This window comes from Nycticebus coucang, chromosome X (genome assembly GCF_027406575.1).
Source record: "Nycticebus coucang isolate mNycCou1 chromosome X, mNycCou1.pri, whole genome shotgun sequence".
Lineage (NCBI taxonomy): Eukaryota > Metazoa > Chordata > Mammalia > Primates > Lorisidae > Nycticebus > Nycticebus coucang.
In genome coordinates, this window is record NC_069804.1 from 185,951,031 (window position 1) to 185,964,966 (window position 13,936).

The following is a 13,936-nucleotide window of genomic DNA, read 5'->3' on the forward strand; positions in this document are numbered from 1 at the left end:
TGTTGCACAGCTGTTTTATTTTGACATTTGAGAAAATTGAAGGAGGGGCAGGCTTTAGAGGGACAGGGTCCATTGTTTTTTTTGTGCATCATCTTTGATTAGCAGTTTGGGGTTTTTTTGAGACAGTTTCACTTTGTTGCCCTCAGTAGAGTGCCATGGCGTCATACAGCTCACAGCAACCTCAAACTCTTGAGCTCAAGAGATTCTCTTGCCTCAGCCTCCCAAGTAAGTGGGACTATAGGCGCCTGGCTATTTTTAGAAATGGGGTCTCATTCTTGCTCAGGCAATTTACCCACCTCAGCCTCCCAGAGTGCTAGGATTATAGGTGTGAGCCACCACACCCGGACTAGTAGTTATGTTCTGATAGTACTGCTTACTCCCAATTTCGAGAGATCTTTTGAAATCCAGATTAATGGGGCCCCATCAGAAAAATCAACTCCCAGCCCAAGAAGACTGAATCCTATTAGCTTAATTAGGGTAGTTGCGGAGAGCTGGAAGCTTGAATCAAAACTAGTTGGAGCAGCTCTGTCTTAAAGCAAGGAGAATGGAGTTACAAATGCTGGAGAGGAGCATAAGGGTATGTACACTCTGAACTTAGTAAACCCAGGAGACAGGCACCCACTGTGGAGAACTGCATGCGTGGTCAAAGGCTTCTTGTAATTTCTTGAGGGTTTCATCAACGCCATTGTTGACCAGTGACAGGTCAAAGTAGTGAGCATACTGGCTGCGGATGGCTTCAGAATCCCTCTGCAGTTGCTGCAGGGCTTCCGTCTACCAAAAAAAAAAAAAAAAAAAAAGGCACGTTTGAAGCAATTCTCAGCACCACCAACCCAGAGAGGCCAGCAACAGGTTTTAAACAGGCATTCGCTATTACATTAGCATTACTCAGCTCCATATCACCTACTTAAAAGCAAACTCGAGATGTTGCTTGAAAATGTTAACAGTATTGAGAGGCAATCAGTGAAGAGCACTACAATTCTCAAACCAACCTTGATTATAAATAATCAGAGCCCCCTGGATGACCAGTATCTACCAATAGCATGGACTTCACTACCTTCCATTTGATGCCCTTTGAACATGGAAGAACCATTTCAGCAACCACCAAACCTGCAATCCCAGAACAAAGATTAAGCTAATTTATAATCCCAGGTCTCCTTTTCTGACCTCAACCCAAGCAGCAATGAAAAGAATGATCATGGGTTGCTTGAGCTCAGTCTAACCTGAGCAAGAGGGAGACCCATTTATACTAAAAAAAAGAAAACTTGGCAGGCACTTTATAGTCCCAGGTACTCGGGAGGATGAGGAAGGAGGATTGTTTGAGCCCAGGAGTTTGAGGTTGATGTGAGTAGGACTGAGGACTGATGCCACAGCACTCTAACTCATGGTGATAGAGTAAAACTATCTCCCAAAAAAAAAAAATGATCATTTAATTACATAGAAGTAAAAATGTCTACAAAGCAAAAAACACCAAAAGACATGCTGTGGGGGCAGAGGGGAATTGCAACTGATATCACAAAGGGCTAATTACCCTAATGTGTTCCTAGAAATGAGATAAAGGGCAATAACCCAGCACTCATGACCAAATACCTGGAGAAAATGTAAAACAAATGGGTCATAATGGGATGAAAATGCAGTCTCTTACAGTAAAGGATAAAGTATAAGGTACCACTTTCCTTCTAAACTGGCAAAAAATGAAAGTTCTGACAGCATGCTACAAGCAAAGGGAAACAAACATGTCACAGGTGATTGGAAGGACAATAGGTGCTAAAGGAGCTCAATTTGCATATACCTATCCAAATTCCAAGTGCATATACTCGTAGATACAGTGATCCTTCTTAGGAGTTTTTCCTCTGGATATGTACAGGGTGGCTACTAATTGCAGTGTTATAATAGTCCATGTTTTTTTTTTTTTCTTTGCAGTTTTGGCCAGGGCCAGGCTCAAACCTACCACCCCTGGTATATGGGGTTGGCACCCTACTCCTTGAGCCACAGGTGCCACCCTATAATAGTCCATGTTTTAAAACAACCTGAGTGACCATCAGCAGGGCAATGGCTAAAATAATTACATACATGCAATAGAAGGCCAGCTATAAATAAAAATAAGTTTTTTTGCATGCTAATAGGGAAAGATCTCCATTGTTCAATGAAAAAGCAAGGTGTAACAAACTACACAGATGGGTAGGACTGGGTAGAGGGGAGTATGGAAGCTTTTTAATGTATTTCTTGCCACAGCCATATCACACTGGAGGGCAGGTTCACTGCTGCCTCTGAATACAGCAACTCTGCCCGCTTGCCCTGCCTGAGTCTGCATAGCACCATTGTCAGGATTTGCTCAGTTGTCCACCTCTGGGACAATGACTGGGTCTGGTTTATTTTGTCTTTGTCACCTAGCATGGGCTCTGGCCTAGCCAGTGGTTTAATAACTTGCATGAATGAAATGTGCATGCCTGTGGCTTCCTGACCTTGAAGGAAGAAGCCCAGGTGGAGCCAAGCTTCAGCCAGCACTGTCAATAACTGGGACTGATGTCCTAGTGTGGGCAGACACGGAGAAAGTAACCCCTGCACTCTATACAACCCCTTCCTTCCCACCTGAATGCCCTGGTCAGTAGGTGCAATGAACACAATGAAAGGCGAAAGTTCTGCTGTCCGAACAACTTTCAGGGTCTAGAATAGAGGAAGAAAAGAGAAAAAAAATAGCTATCATAATGGATTTCTTCTTTGTACATTATCCCAATACTGTTTTCCAACCTTCCCAGTACTACTGTTCTTATTCCAGGCTGGCCCTATTAAAAGTACTGAAACAATCCTTGAGCTCTCAAAAGATTCCAGAGAGCGCTGCTTTTCAGCACCTTCTTCCCCAACCCTTGGGCAGTTCAGCCCATCAGCTTCTACCTTTCCATGAATACCCACCTGGGGCTCAATGTCAAGGATGGCAATCTTGTCCTGCTTATGAATCTGGTGTACTGTTTCAAACTTGGTACCAAACATATTGCCTTGGTAGCTGCCAAACTCTAAGAACTCATTAGCAGAGATGTTCCTTGTCATCTCCTCTGTTGAGATGAAGTGGTACTCCTTCCCATCTTCCTCACTCTTCTTTGGCGGCCGTGTTGTATCTGTATACAAGCACCAAAAATCACTCATGAACTCTGGGTCCTCACCCTTGCATAAAGGCTTGAACTGTTGTATCTTTATTAAACCACAGCTGCCTTTTGTGCAGAGTATTTCCTTGAGGACTCCTCCCATAGGCTCCTAAAGGGCTGACACTAGGTGATGACAGATTGAGAAATCCTCCCATGGGCCCAGGACACATTTAATTTTTAAGAGGCAAAGCCCAGTGTAGAAAATTCCTATCATTTTCTCTGTATGAAGTTACATCTCTCAACCAACCAAATCCAGCAATAACAAAGCTCAGAAATGAAGGGATGACAGGTGAAGATATATTTATTTATTTATTATTTATTTTTTTGAGACAGAGCCTCAAGCTGTCGCCCTGGGTAGAGTGCCATGGCATCACAGCTCACAGCAAACTCCAACTCGTGGGCTCAAGTGATTCTCCTGCCTCTGCCTCCCAAGTAGCTGGGACTACAGGCACCCGCCCTAATGCCTGGCTATTTTTTGGTTGCAGCCATCGTTGTTTGGCGGGCCTGGGCTGGATTTGAACCCGCCAACTCAGGTGTATGTGGCTGGCACCTTAGCGGCTTTGCCAAGTGAAGAATTTTTTTTTTTTTTGAGACCGACCCTCAAGCTGTTGCCCTGGGTAGAGTGCTGTGGCATCACAGCTCACAGCAACCTCCAGTTGGGCTCAAGTGATTCGCCTGCCACAACGCCCGGCTATTTTTTGATTGCAGCCGTCATTGTTGTTTGGTGGGCCCAGGCTAGATTCGAACCCGCCAGCTCAGGTGTATGTGGCTGGCACCTTAGCCACTTGAGCCACAGGTGCTGAGCCACAAGTGAAGATATTTTTATGGGTAGTCATCAGGATTTCTTGGAAATACATTTAAAGTTTCCTTCTCATGACTTGGAAAGAAGAGTATTTTGGTTTACTTTAAGCTCATATTGTTAATAGTTGGACTACTCAGAAAGCTGAAGCAGGAAGATCATTTGAGCCCAAGAGTTTGAGGTTACTGTGAGGTATGATACGATGGCACTCTACCCAGGGTGACAGAGTAAGTAAGACTCTGTCTCAAAAAAAAAAAAAGTTGGAATGTTCTTAAAAGTCCCATTTTTTTTTTTTTTTGAGACAGTCTCATTATGTCACCCTTGGTAGAGTGTCATGGCATCACAGCTCACAGCAACCTCAAACTCTTGGGCTTAAGTGATTCTCTTGCCTCAGCCTCCCAAGTAAATGGGACTACAGGCACCCATCACAACACCTGGCTATTTTTTGGTTGTAGTTGTCATTGTTTGGCAGGCCCAGGCTGGAATTGAACCCACCAGCTCTGGTGTTTGTGGCTGGCACCCTAGCCACTGAGCTATAGGCGCCAAGTCAAAAGTCACATTTATTTATTTATTTTTGTAGAGACAAAGTGTCACTTTGTCACCCTCGGTAGAGTGCTGTGGCATCACAGCTCACAGCAACCTCCAGCTCTTGGGCTTAGGTGATTCTCTTGCCTCAGCCTCCCAAGTAGCTGGATTAAAGGTGCCCGCCACAACGCCTGGCTATTTTTTTGTTGCAGTTTGGCTGAGGCTGGGTTTGAACCTGCCACCCTTGGTATATGGGGCTGGCGCCCTACCCACTGAGCAACAGGTGCCACCCTATTTATTTATTTTTTTTAGAGATGAGGTCTTGTTCTTGCTCAGGTCATTCTCAAACTCCTGAGCTCAAGCAATTCACTCACCTCAGCCTCCCAGAGTGCTAGGATTATAGGTGTGAGCCACTGTGCCTGCCCCAAAATCATGTTTTCTATTACTCATATAAATTGTCAAGTTAGTAAAATATGTTCCAGATATAGTAGCTTGAAACACAATCCTCCCAACCTCTTCCCCTTGGATATCTCCTTTGCCTTCTGTATCATCTACTTGTCTCTCAAGTGGCTCTTTCTCTTTAATTTATACCCACTTATGTCTTTCTTTCCATAAAAACTCTACTTTGACCTGACTTCTTCATCTATCATCCTGTTTCTCTAACTTTCCCTGGTGCTAATCTTCTCCCTATCTAAGACTGCTCAAAAGATTATTTGGGCTTTTCCTAAGCATTCCTTTATTTAAAAGACATTCATGGAAATTAGAGGCAGCTTAAGTCAAACAAGAGTGGGATAGCCAAAGAAATTACAGTACACCCACTCAATGGACTACTATAAAACAGTTCTCAAAAGTGAATGAGGCAGACAGTAGAGGAACATGGGAAAATGTAAGGTAAAATGAAAAAAGAAGTATGCATACATTTGAATACTTGGTAATTTTTTAAAGCAAGATAAATATGCCCTATAGTTCTTGTTACGTACCAAACAGCATACAAGAGAACAATAAGAAAACAATATATTTTGTTAGGTGGAGCAATTTTAGGTACAAATTTTTATCTTTCCATATTTTGTGATAAAATGTGCTATTGATGCCCCATCCTTCAGGCTGCCACTTCTCCTCCAAGGCACCCAAGAGTTACTTACATGGGGCAGGGTACACGAACTTTTCTGGATTCTGGCTGAGCAGGGCATTCTTAATGTGGCTGCGACCTACCCCACTGGCTCCTGTGTGGAGAGAGAAGAAAGGCTTCCATCTCTTCCCCACAAAGACAGAGGTAGGGATATGAGTGGGTATAGGATATGAATTTTCATCTCTTGGCACTCGAAGTTGCCAATAGGTGATAATGAGTTGGTATCGCATCTGGGCTGGGGTCAGGTCCTTTAAGTCATCAGAAGATTTGAGGCCACCAAGTATCTTCAAGTCTTTCTGTTCTGTTTGGGGTAGGAGGGTCTTTCTAAGGAATAAGGGTTGAGACTCAGAACAAAAATCATCATTTCTACAGAGGAGCTAGCTAATGGGTTTTCTGTTTATTTTCTAAGGATATTTTCTCTTCTGAGCTCTCTAGAATTAACAGAACTGAATTTAAGCCAGTGTTTTTAATTGGCAATTGCACCAGAGTCCTACTATATATAGTTCCTCTAAGCAAGTACTATTTCTACTCCAGGTACAAAAAGGTGAGGAACCCACAAGAGCCAAGGGCCACATAACTGGGTCTGGAGCCAGGACTCATTGTGTTTCATGTCATGTTTGTGACTGAACAGCTCAGGGATTCCCACTAACAAAGTGCTAACAAAACACTCTAACATACGTACTTAAAGAAGAAAGTATATATCACTTCCCAGCCATGGGAGGATGAACAAACAGTAAACCCCAGTTTAGGAACTGCCAGCACAAAACACAACATAAGAGAACACTTTATAAGGTTTAGTTTACTTGTGAGGTAAACCCAGATAGGGTACTCAAAAGGACCCAGAAAATTCTTTATTCTATATGGAAAACCTAAACTACCTCACTCCATTTCTTCCTCATTGCCTTATGGACTGGGTACATAATGCAGGCAGAAGAATGAGGACAGAAATGTACTCTTTAGCTATCAAAGCAGCATGGGGGTGATGAGAAGATACCAATCAGCACCAGGGTCTTCCTCTTGAATGCAGGCAGCCGAACAACTTCCTCATATGAAACAACATCCAACTGGTCAAAAACTAGAGAGAAAGAAAACCAAGCAGTGTTCATGTCCAGAACTGGGGAGAACAGTGGTCCAGGCCCTGAGGTGGGAAAGAGCCACATCTTAACAGGGAGGAAGTGATTGGAGATAAGGCCAGGAAGGTCAATGGGAGGAAGGACTTTGGATTGCTTTTTATTTTCAGTGTTATAAGGAAGTTTTGAGCAAGGGAGTTTAAGCTTTTGGACCCTTATTCTCTCAGTTTGAGGCAACCTTTCTGGTTCCCTGTACTCTTTTCTATAGTTTCCTTAACCTGATGGCTATTTCTAACAGAGATGCTCCCCTCAGCTCCAAGTTCCTAGACATGCCAGTTGGTCATCTCATGGCCGCTTAGAACTCAACAATCTCTGTATTATGTAAAATGTCTTCTGTCTCAGAGAATGGTGCTGTTATCGACCCAGCTACTCAAGATGGAAACCTGGGTCTCATCTCAAATTCATCTCTTCCCACATCCCTACAACCTGCTGGACTGCCACTCTCATTCCTGACCTCTTCTGGGGTTTATCCATTGGTATCAGAAAGATGAAAATGAAAAGCTGATCACATTAATCCTCTGCTCAAAACGCTTCATTCACTCCACAGAGATAACAGAACAAAATCTAAAATAGTAGCGAGGGTGGACGAAGCTCCCTGTCACCTGGCCCTGGCCACTTCCTGTCACCTCTCCCCTGGCCTACTTCTCTTTTCCCATAATGGATGCTACAGCCACATGTACTTCTGTGTAGTCTCCTGACATACATTCAATAAATTGTAGTTGAATGGTAGATTATTAATTTGTTATCTATAATCTGGTTGAACCCATTTATAATTTTAGTATATAATATTTCCTATCATGGTAGGTAAAAAACAAAGCCAAAATTAGTTGTCATGAAAAATATACTACTCTCCAGGGGTACATCCGGGCCATGCCGAAGGCACTGACACACTGAGCAAACTGTGAGCATAAATAGCCCAAAACACCATTCACTTGGTTACCTGAGGGCTAAGGCAATGAGATGTGGTCTGCCCACATCTGCTGACACTGTCTCTCTGCAGTGAGCTTGCAAAGGTGAATTTAGTAAAATAAAACCAGAAGACAAGAGATGTTTTCTGTATACACCAGCTCCCCATCTCTGCTGCTTAAAAAGACTAGAGGAAGAAGGCTTGGAAAGCTAACTTGAAGGAGAGGAGGGAGGGCAATTGTTGGGATGTCACCCAATGTGCACAATGTGAGGGTGTACAACACGCCCCCTGGGTAAAGGGCTCAACTACAAGTTGAACTTTACCTTGGAATGAAATCAGTGTAACCTAAACATCTGTACCCTCATATCAATTTGAAATAAAAAAAGAAAGCTTACTTGAGCTGTGTTTGGCCAGGTATTTGTCTTTGTACTTCTTCTTCTTCCCAAAGGGACTGCAGCTTGGGGCCTCAGGTGGAGCTGACTGGGCCACACTCGCCACTCGCCTGATAGGAAAGGACAACCATAGAGTCAGCACATCCTTCATGAAAAAGCTCCAGGCTCATTTGCCTGTCCTGTGATAGGACTGGGTGACACCCTGTCCTTCCTACATTCAACCTCTAGACCAGTGGTTCTCAACCTTCCTAATGCTGCGACCCTTTAATACAGTTCCTCATGTTGTGGTGACCCCCAACCATTAAATTATTTTTGTTGCTACTTCATAACTGTAATTTTGCTACTACCCTGTTTTCCCGAAAATAAGACATCCTCCAAAAATAAGACCTACTTACAGGAAAGATAAGGCGTCCCCTGAAAATAAGACCTAGTGCATCTTTGGGAGCACACCTTAAAATAAGACACTGTCTTATTTTCGGGGAAACAGGGTATTATGAATTGTAAGGTGTTTCCCGATGGTCTTAGGCGACCTCCATAGGGGTCACAACCCACAGGTTGAGAACTGCTGCTCTAGACCAACTCACTTCTTTCCCTTTGCCTTAGCCAAAAATTTCATGTTGCCCTGGACCATTCTAGCCACTCATTCTCTAACAGTTTCCCCTTCACTTTTTCTCATCCATCCTCTCCTTGTGTGAGACCTCACCTGTCTCTCAGCCTCCTTCTCTTTCTGTTTCTTTTTCTTCTTATAGTCTCTTTGTGTCTCTCTAGCCCTCTCCCTGCATCTAGGCCTTTCACGTAGTTCCTTGAGTCTCTGCCAACTACCTTTGAGAAGATTCCAAATACTACCCACCGTCAACTCAATTTCTCTGGTCCAGTACTTTTCAAACCTCTGGAAGATGTTTGAAAAGTACTGGACTTTACCTTACTGGAAGAAATATTGTAGATCACACACATGTATGATGTATTACACATACATACATTTTAACACAGGCCAGGTACAGTGGCTCAAGCCTATAACCCCAGCACTCTAAGAGGCCAAGGTGGGTGGACTGCCTGAGCTCAAGAGTTCAAGACTAGCCTGATCAAAGCAAGAACCCATCTCTACTAAAAAGAGAAAAACTAGCCAGGCATCGTGGTGGGTGTTTGTAGTCTCAGCTACTGGGGAGAGGCTGAGACAAAAAGATCACTTGAGCCCAAGACCTTGAGGTTGCTGTGAGCTATGATGCCACAGTATTCTACCCAGGGTGACAAAGAATCTGTCTCTCTCTATATATGTAAATAAAATACACATTTACATATATACCACAAATACAAGTAAAACAACGTCACAAAAAACTTTTATTACTATGTGTAATATAGTCTAATATTTCTATTCCACATTTTTTTTTAGGAGACAGGGCCCCACTCTGTTGTCCAGGCATGATCATAGCTCACTGTAACCTCAAACTCCCAGGCTCAAGCCATCCACATCCCTCCTAAGAAGCTGGGACTAGAGGCATGTGTCACCATGCCAGGGTAATTTTTAAATTTCTTTTTTAAAGAGACAGGGTCTTACTGTGTTGCATAGGTTGGTCTCAAACTCCTGATATCATGTGACCTTTTGCCTCAGTCTCCTAAAGTTGTGTGTTTACAAGACAAATGTGAGCCACTGCACCTGATCTCAACATCATTTTTTTTTTGAGACAGTCTCACTTTGTCACCCTCAGTAGAGTGCTGTGGTGTCATAGTTCACAGCAACCTCAAACTCTGGGGCTCAAGTGATTCTCTTGCCTCAGCCTCCCAAGTAACTGGGACTACAGGCGTCTGTCACAATGCCCAGCTATTTTTAGAGGTGGGGTCTCACTCTGGCTCAGGCTGGTCTAGAACTTGTGAGCTCAGGCAATCCACCCTCCTCGGCCTCCCAGAGTACTAGGATTGATTACAGGTGTGAGCCACCGTGCCCAGCCACAATATCATTTTTGAAAAGAAATACTTGTTGCAACCCACTAAATGGATTTCATGCCTTATTAATAAGTTATGGTTACTACTTTGATCTTATTTATATTCTGTGGGTCTTCCTCAGCTATCTGCAGCTCCCAACCCTGCAGTGTTCTCCATGAGGCATTAGCCCTGAAAATGGCCTAGCAGTCACAGACAGCATATTCAGGGCTTTTGCCAATATCATCCAGGGTCTGCATTGTGTCTCCTTTGTTGCTCTAATGCTAAAAGCTTATTTCTATGAAGCACACACTGTGGTTCAGTGCCATGTTTGTATCATCACCAGAGACAAGATCAACTGGAATTCTGCCTTAAATCTAAAAGACTGGTATGTTACCCCCTAAGGTTGTAATCTTTACAGTGGGGTTATTTTGCAGAGCCAGAGGGGAGGGTCAGTGCTTGATATGGAACCAGTTAGAGCTATTCTGTGTGGATTTTCTAACACTCCTATGGTATAACCTGGACCTAGGTAAGCAATCTGACTTGGGGACAGGAATTATTTTTTCTATATACTACGAATCTGTAAAAAGGAAACACATGTGAATGTTTTCTGTAGGACTCAGAAGAAATCTGAGAAATAGCGTGGGTACTAGCTTGAGAAGCAGGGGTCCAGGGAAGGCTCTAGTCACAATATTGTTTGTTGCTTGCTGTGTAACCATAGGGAAAGCATTGGCAGGAACAAGAAGCCCATATAGGGACAAAGAGCTATTCAGGCTGCCTTACCTGTAGCAGCTTATAGTCAGTTTATCAACTGATGGTTGACTCTCTGTTACTTGCTATGCTAGGGAAACTGAGCAGTCTGCTTGTTCAAGAAGCAAAAACTAAAACAAAGGTGATGGATTTCTGAAGCTAAGCAATGATTTGTGGCCAGCACATGGCCCTTCCATATTCTGATTTCACTTGCACAATAGCAGCTCACCATTCCTGCAGCTCTGGGGAAGGGATCAATCCTGCTGACTCCTTGGAGGAGCCTTCCACCCGCCCCTGCCACCAATTGCTGTCATCCTTGTTGATGATCTGAATTATGTCCCCAGTAACAAACTTCAGTCCCGCCTCCTTGCAAGGGATCAGATTGTCCTTTTTGGGATCATAGTCAAACTGAGCTCTCATGAACATCTGAAAAAGAAGGCAAAGAGAACTGTAGGCAGCAGCTTTAAAAATACAGTAGCATCAGAGCATGTAAGTAGAATAAACAGGGTCAGGAATGAATGGACAACAAGGAGCACCCAAGAGAGAGAAATCAGAACCCTGAAGTAATTAGAATTACTCCCTGCTGTGTCTGCAGGGGGATCAGGACTAACCCATTTAACAAGAAGGCATGATATGCCTTTCTAGGTCAGCATGTTCGCTCTCATTGGATCTGAGTATCTAAAACATATCCGTTGCCTTGAAAAAATATTTTTACAAATATGTTCAATAAACTTGGTAGACCTTTTCTAGAAGACAATCTAACAATACGAATGTGCCAAAAGTCTTAAAATGTAGATACCTCTTGGCCCCACATTCTACATCTATGGATTTATCTGATATGAAACAGAGCTGTCGGTAACAATGTATAAATAAGTATTTTTATCACAACATTATATATAAGAGTGAAGTCCTGAAAACAACCTAATTTTCCAAGAATGGGGAATTAGTTAAGTATGGTCATCTACTGAATATAAACCATAAAAATCAATTTGTAGAAGGATTGCAATGCCTTTGGGAAATGCTACTGATATGACATTAAATGAGAATATCATAAAACAATATCCAAGCAATAACTAGTATACTGGAAGTAAAAATAAGTATTTATTATACATAGAAAAAAGACTTGAAGACATTACACAAGAATTTAATACAGGTTATCTATGGTAGTAAGATTAGGTGTACAACTCAAAGAAAGAAATAATAATGAGCAGAAAGAAAGGAAATAGAAGATAAAACACAGTTGAGAAGATCAAAAGAGGCAACATTGGTTCTTTGAAAAGATTAATGAAATTAAGAAACCTCTACCAAAGCTGATTAAGAAAATACAGAAGACACAATTTACTAGTCGAGATCAGTAGCTATCCTAGAGATATTAAAAAGGTTATATGAGTATATTATGAATAATTTCATACCAGTACATTTGACAAATTCCTTGGAAAACACAATTGACCAAAAGTGACACAATAAAAATATAAAAATATAAACACTTATGTATCTATCAAAGAATTGAAAATTCACCCCTACTCCACCCACCCTACATATCTGATCACTTTGCTGGTAAATTATCTAAGCATTGTTTGAATAAAGAAGTTTAATTTCATAAAAACACAAATTACAGAAAATAATGGTACTTCCCAACTCATTTTAAATCTAGCATAACTATGACATCAAAATCTGACAAGAATCTTATAATCTGGCCAGGCACAGTGGCTCATGCCTATAATCCTAGCACTTTGGGAGGCCAAGGCAGGTGGATTGCTTGTGCTCAGGAGGTGAAGACCAGCCTGGGCAAGAGCCAGGCCTTGTCTCTAAAACTAGCTGGGCTTTGAGGTGGGCATCTGTAGTCCCAGCTGCTCAGTAGGCTGAGGCAAAAGAATCACTTGATCCAAAGAGTCTGAGGTTGCTGTGAGCTATGATGCCACGGCACTCTACCCAGGATGACAAAGTGAGACTCTGTCTCAAATAAAAAAAAAATGGTAAAGCTAAGACAAGCCAAAAAAAAAAAAAAAAAGAATCTTAAAATCAATCTCTCTCATATCCTAAACAAAATATTAAGCAAATCAAATATTGTTCTGTATAAAAAGGACACTAAATTAAAACCAAACAGGATCTAGTTCAGCAACACAAGAAAGCTTACTACCTAAAAGGAAATAGATTCATAACATTAAAAGAAAAATCATGATCATCTCTATAGATATACAAAAAGTATTTAACAACATTTAAAATCATTAAAGATGAAAATTCTGAGCAAACTTGGAATAGAAAGGAGCTTCTTTAATGTGATGAATACTTACCAAGACCCCACAGCCAACACCATTCTTTACAGTGCAATGATAAAAGCTTTCCCTTTAAGACTGAGAAATAAACAAGGATGTCTGCTGCAACCACTTCTATTGGGATACAGGCAGTTCCTGAGTTACAAGCATCTGACTGACATATGACTCGCATTTATGAATGGAAGCTATTATAGGTAAATGCATCTGTTCCAACTTACATACAAATTCAGTTTAAGAAGAAACCTACAGGCTCGGTGCCCATAGCACAGTGGTTACAGCCACATACACTGAAGCTGGCAGGTTCGTACCTGGCTCAGGCCAGCTAAGCAACAATGACAACTGCAACAGCAACAAAAAAATAGCTGGGTGTTGTGGCGGGTACCTGTAGTCCCAGCTACTTGGAAGGCTGAGGCAAGAGAATCGCTTAAGCCCAAGAGTTGGGGTTGCTGTGAGCTGTAACACCGTGGCACTCTACCAAGGGTGACATAGTGAGACTCTGTCTCAAAAAAAAAAAAAAAAAAAAAAAAAGAACAAACCTACAGAACTTATCTCATTTGTAACCTAGGAATTGTCCATACTGTGAAGGTATCTCTTCTCCACAAATTGACACATAGGTTTAACACAGGGGTAAACAAACAGTCCAATGGAAAAGAAGAAAGAGTTCCAAAATAGACCCATACACACTACTTATGATGAAAGTGATGCTGCAGCATAATAGGAACAGGATGCTTATTTCAATAAATGATGTTGGATCAATTGATATCCATATGGAAAAACTGGACTCTTTACCTCTTACTTTACAAAATACACAAAAACCAATTCCAGATGGGTTCTAGGTCCAAATGTGAAAAATAAAACAAGTAAAATTTTAGAAGAAAACATAGGAGAAAAAAAAAATAGGAGAGAGGATCATCTTGACCTTCTTGTAAGCAAAAAAAAAAATATATATATATTTTATTTTTATTTTTTAA

At 41.8% G+C, this 13,936-nt stretch overlaps 1 protein-coding gene across 1 annotated transcript in view; it reads right to left on the reverse strand.

Moving 5' to 3' along the window:
- Window positions 1–72: 72 nt before the first annotated feature.
- The window catches only part of MPP1 (MAGUK p55 scaffold protein 1), a 41,917-nt gene continuing 28,053 nt past the window's right edge, over window positions 73–13,936 (reverse strand). Inside the window, exons 6-12 of the mRNA XM_053579375.1 lie at window positions 10,919–11,115; window positions 8,026–8,132; window positions 6,588–6,668; window positions 5,607–5,687; window positions 2,911–3,113; window positions 2,590–2,664; window positions 73–771 (exon numbers count right to left, since the gene is read on the reverse strand). Coding sequence (XP_053435350.1) covers window positions 595–771; window positions 2,590–2,664; window positions 2,911–3,113; window positions 5,607–5,687; window positions 6,588–6,668; window positions 8,026–8,132; window positions 10,919–11,115 — 921 coding nt within the window. The 3' untranslated portion in view covers window positions 73–594. The remainder of the gene's footprint in view (window positions 772–2,589; window positions 2,665–2,910; window positions 3,114–5,606; window positions 5,688–6,587; window positions 6,669–8,025; window positions 8,133–10,918; window positions 11,116–13,936) is intronic.